Genomic DNA, 15,754 nt, shown 5'->3' with positions numbered 1-15,754 from the left:
CTTTTCAGTTCATAATAAAGTATTTTAAAACAGCATGATTTCTTTAAGGGGCTTTGATCTCAGACCTTTGTCATTTAATGTCCATTGAGAAGATTTCAAGATGGAGAAAATTCCTGTTAGCTGCCTCTTTTCTAACAGCTGCTTTCATACACACTGCTGGTCCTGAGCACTTCTTGTGGCATTTGGAAATCCAGCTACCTCAGGTCCATCGCCACTTACTAGCAGGATGCAAGGTGTAGTATTCCTACATACGTATGGGGTAGGAAGCAAAACCTGTACTTCTTTGACTGTTTATGGTCCTTTTTTCTACTTGTTTGACTCCTTGCAAAAAAAAAAAAAAAAAAGCTAATTTATGTAATGGTTAAATACTTTTAAAAAACCTCTTTGCTACCTATTGTTTTTCTGTTTATTACTCAAGGTATTGCTTTGCCTAGAGAAAATCAGAGAAAATCATTGCTTGTTGGGGTACAGGAATTATGTGCGCTCTCCAGTGTGCTTACACCAGCCCTCTGCACCACTGAATGTTTCTCCCTCGTTATCTGAAAAATGTACAGAAGATTGTGCTTAGTTCACCTGCAGTGACATTTTAAATTCATTCTGCTGTGTATATCTATAAAACAAATCCTGTATCAATAATTAGATACTTTCACTTATTTCCTAACCTTCCTCTGTTTCCGTTAATATTCTGCAGGTACTTGTCAGTGAGGACTCAGATAGTGATGGTATTGTGGCCCACTTTCCTGCACATGAAAAGCCTATTTGCTGCATGGCTTTTAACCCTAGTGGTAAGTTACTTTACTCTTTTAATGGGATAGTGGTTTAAAAAAATATGTATATATGTAGGCATGTGTTCCATTGCTTTGGAGGAATTGCAAATACTGTTGCCTATGCAAACATACACTTACTGCTATTGTATCTTCTTATCTGTTCTGTTGAATGTTAAATACCATACACTGCTTAATCTGGATCTTCTAGAAATTTCAAACGTAATCAGCTGTTACACTAAGGTATATGTGAGTCTACCAATTTGCATGTAGCACAAGTACTAAGGAGATCTATTCTGTTGAATGTCCTGCTAGCCAGGTATCCGGATGTTCTGATATACAGGTATCCAGAGGATCAGCACAATTATTAAATTCTACCCCTCCATAAATATTAAAATACTGTGAGTCGTTTCACTGGCACTGTTTTTTAAAGCATCTTAAAGTAACATTATGTGTTTTGGTGATGAACAGCTTGTAATTGTACCCTCGTTCTTCTGAGTGAAATCAACTATAAGCTGAAAATATCTTCAAGAAACTCATCAAAAATGCATACATTCCTCTCAGTGAAGAATAACTGGGTAACAGAGATCTCATATAATAATAAAATTTATTCATTTGACAATTAATGTGTTTATTATCCCATTTTATACAGCAAAAACTGTTTTGTTTGATTGCAGTAGTAGTCAATAAAGTGACCAGGGAATCAACAGCTTCCTCTTGCCTAAATTAATGATTTCTGAAATGTAGCAAATGCGTGGAGATCTTGGAGATGAAGTCACATTTCAAAGAATAAAACTACATGTCTGTCATTTATGTTTTCACTTCTAGTGACCAGTTGGTCTTTTTCTGACATCCCATCTGTTATGTCAGAACTCTTTAGTAGTTGTGTGCAGTTCACAGCATTTTCACTGTGAGTTTTTGACATAAAAAACTGTATTCTCATCTGTTTGGATTTTCAACTGTTACTTAAGAATTTTTTTTTGTGGAACTCTCTGCATTTAAGTGAGAATCACCTTTGTCAATTCCAGAATAGCATTATTCTTGTGTTGTATTCTGCTGGAAAGATCATACGTAGAGTTGAGTAATGTTAATTAAGCAAAATAAATACAGCTGCTTAAATTAGAGTGCTTTATAGATATTAATTAAATGACTTCTTAAGACAATTTTATGATTGTGTAAATGTAAGGGAAACAGAATGTTTATACAAAAGGCAATAGACTTTTTTTTTTTTTTTTAATTGAAGGATATATTTGCATATTATGGATTACTTGTATCATAATCCAATTCTTCTGGTTTACTCAGGTGCTAAAACCAAGATCTTTTGTTTATGATGCTACCTGATGATGCATAAGATACTTAATGAGAAAACGCTTATTCCAATCTCTGTTATTTTTGACAGTTTGCAAATAATGTATGTTAAGAGATATTTGCTGAAGGGATGACTCACAGCAAGGTATTGAATCATACCACATGTTCTGACATTCAATATCAAAACAGTTGAAAAGTATTACCTCAGCTGCTTACAGCATGAAAGCAGCACTTAACAATGTATCCTGGATGCTTTCCTTAGCATCGAGGCAGAATTTTGTTTGAAGCCAGCACTGTAAGTAACATCAGCTTAATCCATTATGCAGTGGTGTATTGCCAATCAGCTGATTTCTTTACAGAACAGAACAAAACAAGACGTGGCTTTTGATACGGTCGTCTTCTGTTGGCTGGCTCTACTGAAAAACCACTTTTGCTCATAATTTGAAGTGCTGTCTGCAATGCTGCAATAGAACATGGCAATAGTAAACTTTTGCCAAAAAGGCGAACAGTGATCTGTTTCAGTCAACTCCTTCATTCTCTCTGTCTGATCTAATAGCTCAATTTCATCGTGACTCATCTCAAAGGCCCACGAGTTCTTCAGGTCTGTAAAAACCTAGTGGGTTTTTTTTGGTTTTACACAAACTAAAACAAACCCACCACTGATGCTGGAAACCATTTCAGTTCAATGGACATAGAGGATGGATAGGTATGATTTTGTGTAGTAACCCAATAGAACTGAATACCACAGCCACTTTGAACAGTATTTGGAAAGTATCAATTACTAGTAAGGTACATTTTGGAGGTTTCTGCTGTATGTTTTTGTACTGAACAAGGTGCTTGCTAGGGATACGTTAATCAATTGTGATAAAATAACAGGAGAGAATTTATGGATATTGTTCTGAGAGCAGCTCCTGAAAAGGGGTAGGTAATATATGGCTTTGCTGTAGGAAGGAAATCCAACAGAAAATAACGGAGAGTCACTGATGTCAGGAAATGGCAAAGTCATATGTTCCCCTAATTTTTCTTTTACAAACCAAAAATAATTCCTTTACTGTGCTTAGTGTCCAAGATGTGTTTTTAGGGGCCAGTCGCAAACCATGGCAGGACTCTTGCTGAAAAGTTTTTGTTTGTTTGTTTGTTTGTTTGTTTTGCTTTAGGGGTAGTTTTTATTCTCCAGCAAGGTAAATAATCTGTGTGGATGTCTGCTTTGGGTTGAGCGGCAACCAGAGCATGCTGTAAATGTAGTCATTTCCATTAGCTGCATTATGAGGCAAAATCATGAAATAACAAGCAGGGGTGTCTCTGCGCAGCATTTGTGGACATTTTAATAGTGACATTTTTGGCATTGCATCCATCTTTTGTTTATATTCAAAGCAAATTATGATTTTTTTTTTCTTTTTTGAGGCATTCAAAGAAAGTAAACTTGGCATATCATTAGCATTTTATTTTTTTGCATTATATCTATGGCTGCTCTGAAAATCTGGTTGAATAATAAAGTAATAAACTTCTGAAATATCATTCTGAGTATACTTAGGGGACATTGTACATAAATACATATTTTTTAATGCTGCCTAACATGTCTCTGTATACCTCTTCCAGACACTTATGTTAATAAAAGTCTGCTTCTGAGTCAGACTGAGACTGTTATAATCTCCCTAAAATCAACTAAGACATATAGCAAATCACAAATCATGTTTAGCTTTTTTTTTTTTTAAGTCAAGGTGAAAAACTGCATTTTCTGATAGTTTTGATTTTTTTTTTTTTCCTATGTACATAATATCTTAGTTTAAAAGAAAAAAAAAAAAATTGTGATGATTTACTGTGGGAGTGGGTTGCTACATTTTTGGAGGGCAGGATGGAGGGAAAGATTTGTACAATATCTCCAGATCTGTGCCCAGGCATCTCATACAAAATGCTGTAGTCCTATGGAATTTCTAAAAACTGTGTCTGAGCATACGCTGTTATTGCCTGCTTGCTTAACACTGTCCACTTTAATAGGTAAGGGATGTAATAGTTCAATAAAAGGGAGAAAGTACTGATGCTCCTTTACCATTTGGTGCTGACTGAATCTTTGGTAACCAGAGACGAAATGCTGACTTGACACTTACTCTAGTGGTAAAAATAAAACCTGTGATGTGCGCCCCCTGAATGGAGTCTGTTGCCAGTTGTGTTGTCAGCTTTGGTGACACTTTCTCCTGGCCGGTGGCACGTTTCCTGTGTAGCATTCTTGTGCTGCTTTTGGAAACGTGCTTAATAGATCTGATCCCGGGTTTTAAGTTCAGGTGGCTTGGCACTGTTAACATGTTTTCTTTTTATCTTCTTTAATCACTAGAATATGCGTATTTCAGGAATCCCTTTCTTCCATAGGAAGCTGACATCATTTTTCTGTGTGTTTTATTACATGTCACAATTATGATTTATTTACATAGTGCCACATATGCCAGTGGCTGCTTTTATGACTTACATGGAGATAAGGTCCATCTTCTGAAGCACTTGAGTTCTGATTTTTAGATATCCATCCAATTTGGAAGAAATTAAATAAATGTCATTAGAGTAATAGTTTAGCATTGCCAAGTGCCATGAAGCGATGCTGCATATTAACGAGAAAAAGGCCTCGGATGCTGCAGCAGCTGTTAGCTTAATAAGTAACGCATACACGTGGCATTTCTATTTTTTACCTCACCTATTCCAATGAAGCAAGGCCCACACCACAATTTGTAAAAGGACAGCGGCATGTGAGAGGAAGGAGCCATGGGGTCCTGGGGCAGGTGAAGTGTGGCATGGGGCAGCCTCAGCATCCCACAGCAATCCCACAGCTCAGCTCACAGCATCTTCTGCAGGGCGCTGGGGCTGGCAGCCCCTCGGCAGCCTCCTTTCGGGCAGTCACTGAACGCTTTTTGCTTGCAGTGCTGCTTCCCAGCAGCCTGCCAGAAAGCCTCATCTCCTGAGCATAGCGAACCCGCTGCAAGGGAAATGAGCTGCGCTTTGAGAATATTTAGCTCGTGTTTGTCTGTGAAAAGCAGCTGCTGCAGACAGGGTTAAGAGTACCGTGTCCACTCTTTTCATTTTTCAACAAAGGAAGAAGGCTTCTAACTTTTCGGGAGACTTTTATTAAAACCTTTCAAGATGAGAATAAGTAATACAAGGAAGTGAAGTAGTATTAATAGACTGGGGACTCTATTAATGTACCTCTGGCATGTATGTTATGTACTGGAAACGAGAGGCTTATACTTACAAAGAGACTCTAAGAATGGTTACTTTAATTCACTTATTAAATGAAAATCACATTAAGCTGCTGTGTGGATGCTTTTACTTAGTGCTAGCAGTGGCTTGATTTATTTTAGCTTGAATATTTAATTTTGGATGAATTCAAGACAAGTTTACTATGGACAGTGTCCACACAAATACGTAGTACAATTTGCTAGTTAGCATTTAGTTCATTTAGGTAATTTTTGTCAGATTTTTTTTAAAGGTCCAGGAACAAGGCCTGTCACCTATGGGATTACAGCCAATACAACTTGGGCACACAAAAACAATCTAGGATGCTGTCAGCTAAACAGAGTTACAAATCTACATGACTTGCATTTTGGATGAATGTATTTCGTGCTCTGCTAGCGTGGTTTACAGGACAACATAGTCTTTCTTCTGTCCACCATTTCTTGGAATGACAATTTGGCATTTTGCATGCTAGAAATGTAAGACTTTAAAAATGTCAGTTATGCACAGCCCATAACAACTGCACAACCAGTAATAATTTTCTTTTATGTTATATAAAACAGCAATATTGACACTAAGCGTTGTTTTTATTGTGCTTGAATATCAAATTTAAAATGTACTCAGGATAAAAATTCTTACAAGATTCTTTGGTTATGAAGATGTTTTTCTGTCAAAGTAAGAGGCAAGATTTTGTCATTAGGAGACTTTAAACTTCTTAATGTGTATATATATATATTTTAATAAAAAAGGGTACATTTTTCTAAATGTAATAGTTATTACAGTATGACAGAAGAATCCTGTCTGCTGGATAATGTAAATTGAGAAGAGTTTATTATGGAGACTGGATGAAGGTGCCATGGTCTAAATTTTGGAAGTTGACAAAAGGAAGGAATACACTATAGGGGGTTATTTAATTTGAGATGTTTACAGAGAAGCCTTCAAGCTTTTAAAGTGTTGATGATAGTCTGCCAGGAATTGTAAGTGTATGCAGGGTCTAAAATGGGAAGAGGAAATGGGGATAGGGAAGAGAAAGGATTAAATGTTACCAATTAGAATCAGCTGCTCAATGATAAACTGGATTAGTCTAAACTAGAGAGTGTCTAGACTGGAGACTGAAGGAACCATACAAACGTCCTCGTTTTTCATTATGTTGTATTATTAGACGTTGTAATTTATAAAGGAGGAAAAAACCTCACCAATTCTGATGTCAGCCATAGTCCATTAGAAGTAATTCACTTTCTTCCATCTTCCATTGTAGACATTGAGATGATTGCCTTTAACAACAGTGACTAGCAATAAATACACCAGGCTGCAGAGATCTCTGGCATGAGCTGTTATGGAAATTTCTGTATACTGCTTCATTTAAACGTTTTGTTTTTTTTTTGCTGTTCCTTTTAATACTGGTCCAAAGCATTCATTGTGTTGCTTTCATGTAAGGTCTTGGGACTCAAGTGAAGTTGTGGATGCAAGTATCCCAAACTGAAATTTGGAGACAAAATTTGTGATCTGGGAGGGGTTAGGCCTCCTGCCTATTATTTTTTTGTAAGCCATCTCAAATCCAAAATTCTATATATTATTTGCATTTTGGATTTCCATGTTCAAAAGAAGGGGTGGTTATTTTGTTTTGTTTTCAGTGGAAATATGCTACCACCCCCAGAAGAAAGAAAACATTTAGTTTTGGAGTTAATGATTTTTTCTTTTTTAATCTTTGCATGTATCAAACGTGAAAACTGAGAAGGGGATGATGGTTACATAGTTGAAAAACAAATCAAAACGTGCACTTTTTTTTTATTTTGCAAATATGTATTATTTTCCTCTCTGGTTGAGGAATGTGTTCCAAAATGAATCAGACTTTTTTTTTTACAGACTGTCCTAATTTTTAATCATCTGATTCTTCATTTTTGCTTATAATTTTAAAAGCTTTCTTTAAAAAATTTTTCTAAATGGATTTCATTCAAGTATGATCAAGTTCCTCATTCTCTACTTAATATGTATTTCTAGTCCTATGCATTCTAGCAAGTTAGTTTCATTGATTTTTATAAATGTATAATAACATACTTCTGTTTTTAAAGGTATCTGAATAAGTTTTGGGAAGACTGAAGAATGGCAAAAGCTGTGTGTTTCACTCCCCTGTACCTAGTTCTGTGGGGTTTTGTAATGCATCATTTCTAAAGCATTAATCACCCAGTCACTGGATGTACTTAAATGGGCTCCGGATGACACACAGGCAAACATGTATTATACGTACACAAAAAAATTCTCTTCGTCTTGTATGTGAGGAAGATTATGGAAAAATTATACAAATGCTATCCATTGCTCAAACATGTTCTAATGAGAAACCACCAGCAAATAGTTAGTCATTGTTTGCAGACCACATCGCGAAGGAAAAGTTAAAAATACAGTAAAATTTACATGACGGAGTAACACTGCAAAATGAACTCAAAAGAAAATACTGCTCGGTTGACTAGCTGGCATGCAATCTGTGGTGTATGGCTTCTATTCATAGAAGTGAAATTAAAGGATGCAGTTAAACACAGTTGTGAAACGTCCAGTCCAACAGCTGCATTTAGTTTGTTTTTCAATTTCTCATTGCCTTTCTTGTTTATTAGCTGTGACTCTGAGGTCAGAATTAAAACAAATATTTTAATGGCAGCATTTATGATGTTGGCAGGGAGCGCTATGGCTTAGTGCTGTGATTTGGACAAGACTCGATATGGGTGGTGTGAGGTAGTCCCTTCAGACTTGAAACAGAGTCACAATTGGTGAGACTTTTCAAAGTATAATGTCTGTAAATCACAAAGCTGATAAGCATCGTGGAATCTGCTTTTGAGTTCTTTCAGCAAACTGGATGTACTTAAAGGATCTTAGTTTTAGAATGCCAAAAGGGAGGATCCTTTTATAGATTTTTACCATGTTAAAAACTAACAAAATTCCCATACTTATTTTGACAGATCTAAGGTATAAAGGCCTTTATGAACTGTGATAATTAAAACCAACTTGTGTGTAAATTATACACGTCTATTCATCCTATAGAAATTGTTATACATGCTTTTAAAAGTAATTTTAGAGACTACAGGGCTGTAGTTTTATTTTAGTAAATCATCTTTACTCCACCACATTTAAAAGAAAATTATAGACATTTTATTTGAGCTAAAGCTGAATATTAGTTGCTAAATACATTGTTGTCCACACTTGCGCAAGTTCTGTAAAGTCACAGATAATGCAGTAAAAGCAGAATCTGTAAGGAGGGAAATAAGGTCAGTGTTTCAGAAATCACTTCCAGACTGATAGGTTTTAACATTATATTTACCATTTCTACTAGGCACTTTTCATGATAAACTCTGTTTCCCTTCTACCCTCTAGGAAAACAGAAAATTTTATAGACAGACCAAGATGAATTAAGTTTTATAAACAGTGAAGCTAAAAGGCTCTTCTTTTTCTATCTTAACTTCTTATTTAAATGTGTAGTTTTGAATGTATAGTTATACATTACTAGGGTTTTGCAGAGGGTAAGTGGTAAATAATTTGGATTTTAGAAGTTCCATAGATTAAGGGTTTTAATACAGATTACACAGTGATCCAAGTTACATATTTTTTTTTTTCACCTTCTTAATATTAAGACGTTAAATTATGCTGGGCTGTGAAACATGCCAGGAAACAGTTGGTTCAGCCTTGGAGTCTAAACCGTCTAGCTATTGAAAATGTTGTCAACAGGCCTAGAAACAGCAAAGTCCCCTATTTTTTAATCTCCTGTACTTTTTTCTTTTTTTATTTTTTTTTTCCTGGCATTTTTTTTTTGCCTACATTATCATTTTTTGCCTATCTGATGTGGCTCATGGGACAGAATTTTTAAGATTATCTAAAAAAGGAACTTAGTTCTCAATATCTATAGTCAATATTGTCACTAATACATGGATTCTGTTTTTGCTATGGTTTAGAATAATAAAATCAGGATTTTTTAGGATATGTAGAAATTTTAAGCACGAAGGTGAATGTTCTTTTTTAGGGTAACTTGTGTTAAATCTCGTCCAATCAATAAATCAAGTGCGCATTTTACATCAAAGCTTACCTTCTCCTATAGATACCAAAAAGGGAATAGGAAGTTGAATTGTGTCTTAAAGTATAATTAATAAATCAGCAAATTCACTTCCCATGTTTAAGATCTTGTGTTTAATAAAAACAGCGAAGATATTGATAAAATCAAGTTTTTCAGTGGAAATTATGTATTTTATGGTGGTAAAACTTCTGTCTGTTTTTTGACTGCTTAAGAATGTGCTTTCTAGTTATGGTGATTTTTATCACTGATACCTGAATGGAGCATGTTGTCCAATACTCTAAGTTTTTAGCTAACAAACATGTATCCAGACTTAACTAGTTTATTTTCATATCTAGGAAGATATTTTATAATCAATTTATTGGTATTCCAATTAAAAACAAAATTAACAGAATGTCAAAATTATTGATCACTGCACAGGTTAGTGATGTTTTTTGGCAAGCTTTTTGTATGATATATGAATGATAGCTGTGGTTTATAGGTCACATTTTGGATGGTTGGTGACAGTTTTAATGAACACTTTAAAGTCATATTCATTTTATTGTCTCTAACATAATTTCATTCTGTGCAATTCACTAGTTAATGGATAGTCTGTTCATTTATCTCGTGCATGGGTCAATAAGTTTTGTTCTCTCCTCCCTGTAGAGGGGAGGAAGGGCCAGATCCTCTCTTGCTTGCAAAGGAAGGTATGTTTTATATCATCTGCTCTCCCTGACACAGTCATTGTGGGATCGTGGTTTTAGCAGCAGCCCCACGAGTGGAGGGGAGGGTGCTGCAGGAAAGCACTCAGCATATACTGAGCTGTCTTCCTTCCCACGCAACACTAGTGGTTTCCTAGTGTTTTTTTTTTTTTTTTAAATTTATTTTTAAATTTTTACACTAACGATTTCATAAGACTGAAGGGAAGTTGCAGCCTACTTGTCTTTTACACTGGTGTACACTGTGGCACGTACAGAAGGAGAGTTCCATTTGGAAATTTAGGTATAAACGTCATTTGTAGATTGTTGCAGTTAATTTGTATGTTCTGGCGGCGTGAGCTCTGTCAGGATTGTGGTAGAGTCAGTGGCGGTAAGGCAAGAAGAGAATGTGCTTTATAAAGCTGAGAAATCTCCACGCTTTCTGGCTGTTGGATTCATGCAGCAGTTCTGTAAGTGGGTGTCAGGGTGAATAACCTCGGTGTCTGAAGTAAAATCCCCCGCCTCCAGTTGAACTCTGGTAGCATTTTTCCAGGCAGTACGCTGTGTTTCTGCCAGGTTGCTGAGATACTCGCCTCTCGGCCCTTATAGAAATTTGAGACAGTTAATTTTTGTTCTTAAAGCTGGCACCATTCCTTACGAGCATTTAGAGGGATGCCAGCTATCCACTGTGGCAACTGATCACGTGGCTTCATTTCCTTTGATTTTCTGTATTCTTCTGTGCCATTGAATTCGGATAGTCTTACATAAGGAGAGAACAATTTCTGGCTTATCCTGAGAGGCAGACCCAGGCTATCCTTTGCTGAAGATAATAGGAGTCAGACCTTCTCAGTACTACCACGTTTATCAGTTGTTTTTAACCTTCACAAAGGAGGGCACTTTGCGAGCCTTGTACTGATTTTTGTGGTGCTCCTGGGTCACGAGGTATTAAAGATGCAGATGTGTGAATAAGGGAAATGGAAATAATAATAATAAATTGTCATTTCCATTATTAATAAAGGCTAGAGCAGTCAGCCCTAAATTTTAGATATGTCCACTAATTCTGAGAGCCTCGATATTCAAATATGAAGTTTGATTTTGAGGGGTGTCAGGACATCTATGCACACTCACTGACAAAGGATTTTGGAAGTTGGACTGAGCTACTGAGACAGGCAAAATGGGAAATTGTACTTAGGTCTTAATTCCTCGTTTCCACCTGTGCTAATTGGCGGTGGTGGCAGCCCTCTGCTCCCCACAGCGGGTGTCTGCGGCCTGCTCCGCCGGGGCCTTGTGCGAGGGGCTCCCGGCCCTGTGGGGCCTGCCAGCCTCCACGCACCTTTGCCATCCTCCTGTGCGTTTGGCACAGCCTTTGACATGAATTCCTTCAAAAAGTCATAGTTGCATAGTAACTGTAACAGGACAAGCCAGTAACTTATTACAGGACTGCAGGAGATCTCAGTTTCAGGGTTTTGCTTTTGCTGTTGATCAAGGGCTGAGTACAGGGTTAGGGCTGAGGAGCAGCAGAGCCTCAGTGCTTTGCTCTTATTCCTCACTACTGGGAGCATGCATATAAATGTGTCTGATACTTGGATTTGTTTTGGGAGTCAGGTTAAGAGCAGAAGCTTGCACACTTATTAAAAGTTTAAATCTTAATCATTCGTGACTGTTGCTGTAAGAATTGTGTCTCATTTCTCAGTTACGCTGGGGAGGGAAGGCTTCATTGCCAAGAAATGTATCTTCATAAAATCATAAAATCCAGTAGGTGGCTGTGGATAGCCAGGAAAGATGAGAAGCATCCAGTATTGTTTGTTGTTTTTTAGAGGTTGTGTTTCGATTACCGATTTTGTTAAGGCAAGTAACTAGACTTACAGCTTCTGGAAAGGACATTTTGTTAGCTTAGTGGTGGTCTTCTCTTGGGACAGCACATTTCAATAAAAGATTCTCTGTCCACATCTTAAATATATCCATAGAAGTGTTTGCCAGCAACAGGATTTTGTCATGTTCTTATCATTTTTTTTGGGAGGGGAATAATAGATGCAATATTTTTCAGTACAAATGCTTAAAAACAAACTGGAAATACTATAATGTTAATGTAGCAATACCTAAATATACCTTCAATTTGTCAGTAGCACAACTTTTAAATTGGTGGGATGGGGGAGGTACGTTCTGATATATACTAAGTAATATGTTATATATACATATTTATATCACACAGAAGTGTAAATTCATATAACTACCTTTCAAGTTCAGAACAGGATGAATGTTTTGATGAAGAAAACTTCTGCATAAGACAGGAAAGATATAGGAAGTAACACTTGATTGTTATTGAGTTAAGGGCAAGATTATTCATGGTAAGAAAGATTCCAAAGAAACAGGTTTAGAGAGGGAGAAAGGAGTTCTCAGTGTACAAGAAGTGGGAGACTTTTCAAGCTGTGGTAGTTGATTGAATGAATAGTGGCATAATTCCAGCAAGGCAAGGGGAAGGGGCTAGAAAAGAAGTTTGCAAACAGTAAAGGAAACAAAGAGCAGAACTCAAAGCTATTGCTAAGATTTCAATCTAGTTTATTAGAACAGGACAGGTTGAGAAGGTGGGTATCTTGAAAACAAACTATAAGAACTTAAGAACTTCAAGCTTGTATTGTTAGGGATTGAAAGCTATAAATTTAGTTAAGTTTAAAGACTGAGAAACTGTCATTCACTCAAGGTCACACAGTTACTGAGTGGCAGCAAATACTACAATACTGTGTAGGATCCCTGATTCTGACTCCGTTGCTGAAACCAGTAAATGGCACATCAAACTCAGTTTGTACTTCGATTTTGTTGTTGCTGCTGATTACTGTAATTTTGATGTCAGAGAGAAACTTTTCAAATAAGATAATAAAAGGTTAGAAAGAAGTGCCATTTTTATGTTTTTTTTTTTTTTTTCTTTAAATGTGGTAAATAAATGATCTGCTTTCTAAAAGTGTTACTCCTGCCAGCTTAGCATCTGAGAGCTGTGAAGTGCAACACATCTAAATTTTAAATAATTACGCTTCCTTGGCTACAAAAGAGTTTTCCCGTCCATTAATAATGAGAAAATTAATGTTGGACCAGCAGTAAAACAGATTAAGCTGTATACCCCTTTTGATGCCTGACTGCACCTTTAACGGACCTGAAATTCCTCTGATTATTTAAATGTTCTATATTGAAACGTGATGGAGGCTTTGAGTTAATAGTTAAAGAGGTTTAAATTGGAATGTCTCTGCAGAAGTCTTTCCCATTGATTGGAGCAAGTGGGCAGAAAAATACCTTATTTGATTGTTGGGAAGCATTGATAGGGCCTCACACGTTAACAGATTTTGTTTCATTTTGTTTTGTTTTTCCTACCTAACCTGTACAATCAGACTTTTAGTGAGCATGTGGATTACTTAAGGCTTGGAGATGTCTTTTATAACGGCAAGTGCTGTGTAAGCTAACTTAGTGAAATACTGATACGCCTGCAACCAGCACCTCATCTGTGCCTTGGACATTTATAATAACTGCACGTTCCTTAAGTTTCTTAAACTTCCTTTCAAGTTTGCAAGACTAATCTTACTTTGGAATATCACCATCCTGGATACGTCACCTGGAGTAAAATAAGCTGTAATTATTTAATGACAGAGTAATAACTTGTTTTTTCAATATTTATTTGGACTTGAATTGTTACCTTCCATGACAAATGTATTAAACATACCAGAATGACCTCATATTCGATGACTTGCAATTACAAAGATTATGTCTGTATATGCCTGGGCAGAAGGTGAGAAATAATTCATGATCTATAGCTTGCTAGCATTGCTTTATGGTTTGTTTGTGAAGGAAAAGTGTTAACAGTCAAAGTTTTTGGCAGCAAGAATGTAGAAAAGAGAACTATCAAAGACAAGAAAAGCTAGTCTGTTTTAACACAAACTATGGTTTGAACAAATTGTCTCATCGTAGTGATTAGTTAGGTTGACCTCAGTGAGAATGGCCTCTTTGTGAAATTATTTCAGCTCCATATTCCTCTTTATTTTTAAAATTCTATTTGTGTACAGCCCTCCCTCCTTTGTTCCTCTTTTTCTTAAATGCCTCCCTGCAGAAAACCAATTTTTATTTTATAGAAATACTCCCTTAAATCTAGAGTATTTCGTAGCTGAAGGTGGAAGACTTAAGGGTGTATTATAAATAAAGGGGGAACTCTTGCTCATTTAAAGTTCTCTATTAAATAATTAGTATTTCAAATAGCTATGATTTAGGTAAGTATTGTTGAAAAACAGTCTTAAATAAAATCACTTCTTGTTTCCTGTGATTTTTACCCTGGAAACACACGGAAAAGGATCTTGAGATGAGAAGAAATGTATATGAAAACCTGTAATCAAAGCTGTGTGGCTGCATTTTGTGTAGGTGAAAGAAAGGTGTTTGAAAACAGGGCTATTGTTGTGATTTACAGTGCATTAATTCTCCCATTTTTAAATTTCAGAAAGATATGGTTATCAGTAGTTTAAATCCATCACTACTTAACCTTTTTGAAAACTTCAGGGTTCAGATCTTTATTAATCCAAGCACTGAACCTATGATCTCCAAAGAAATTTATCCCCAAACCAGAAATAAGTAGCAGTCAGCAGCAGTATTTCCTAGAAGGTTTGAATAGAGCCTATTTCCTCTTTTGGAGATCTGACTTTTGAGGAGGGGGAAGAAGATAGGGAATGTTTCTCTGTCGTCATCAAACTGATGATCTGCATGCAAATAAAATACTTCACTAGACCAGTGTGATTAAATTGTTCTGGTTTATCACCTGTCTTTTACTGCAGATAGAAGATAAATAAATTTATTTCCATCTATATACCATTTTAAAGTTTGTTTTTTTTTTTCATTACTGCCAGAAATTCTGCCTTTGATGTGAGCCCTTGAGGAGGATGATCTCGGTCTCCTGTCTTTTTCTGTATATCCTGTTTCTGTCATTTTTCTGACAGTTTCAGTACTTTTTGTAGTCTCTTATTCCTCACGTTCAAAAACGCAAAAGTGTTAGTATCTTAGCTTCTTTAAGATTAAAAATATGCAGTTGCCCTAATCTAACATTAATTTACAATGTATGTAATTTCTCTGTGGTTTTTACTCTACTGGAGAAAGTCACACAATTTATTGAAAGCTGGTTCTGTAGTCACCTTTATACAGTCACCTTTTTATAGAAATCTTAAATTTTGTTAAAATCAGTGAAATTCACAGGTAAACAAGTTGAATTTTAATATAATACTGGATATATTGAAGATGGATGTCGACTCTTATAAAGGTTGAAATGTTTGGCTATCGCTAATGGTGAATATACTCTGCTTTGATACATAGTCAGTTTGTAATTAATTCTAAAATAAATTAAAATTATTACTGGAACAGTCATTTAGCACAGCAGGCATTGTTAATGAGTTGTTAGTGTCTTTTAGGATTAAAGGTGTACAACTATACGGAAAGGGTAGAATTGTTTGTCATCTTCGATCTAGTGGCAGAAGTTCTGTAGACTTGAAGGAGGTCAGGATTTTACCCTGCCTCTGTAACATTTACTTTGCTGTTATTCTGATGAAAAGAGAAAAACACGACAATATATTTCAGCAGTAAAAATGTTTACTGCAATCTCTGCAACTACAACAAAACCCAAAACACTAATGTAACAGTGGTGGCTATGGGTTTGGATCCCTTTTGGAGGAATTACAAGCAGGGTTAAAAGAAAAGGGAGTCTGTTCCCTTTG

The 15,754-nt window shown here is 36.1% G+C and overlaps 1 protein-coding gene across 12 annotated transcripts in view; it reads left to right on the top strand.

Moving 5' to 3' along the window:
* BCAS3 (BCAS3 microtubule associated cell migration factor) overlaps nt 1–15,754 on the top strand; it is a 353,584-nt gene that overhangs the window by 79,569 nt on the left and 258,261 nt on the right. For all 12 annotated transcript variants that reach the window (XM_084492825.1, XM_084492820.1, XM_084492814.1 and 9 more), the window contains exon 13: nt 692–785. In XM_084492825.1, coding sequence (XP_084348951.1) covers nt 692–785 — 94 coding nt within the window. The remainder of the gene's footprint in view (nt 1–691; nt 786–15,754) is intronic.

The sequence above is a fragment of the Aythya ferina genome, assembly GCF_964211825.1.
Source record: "Aythya ferina genome assembly, chromosome: 19".
NCBI classification, from domain to species: domain Eukaryota; kingdom Metazoa; phylum Chordata; class Aves; order Anseriformes; family Anatidae; genus Aythya; species Aythya ferina.
Note: the sequence above shows the minus strand (reverse complement) of the source record. Positions and strands in the feature narration are given on the sequence as shown.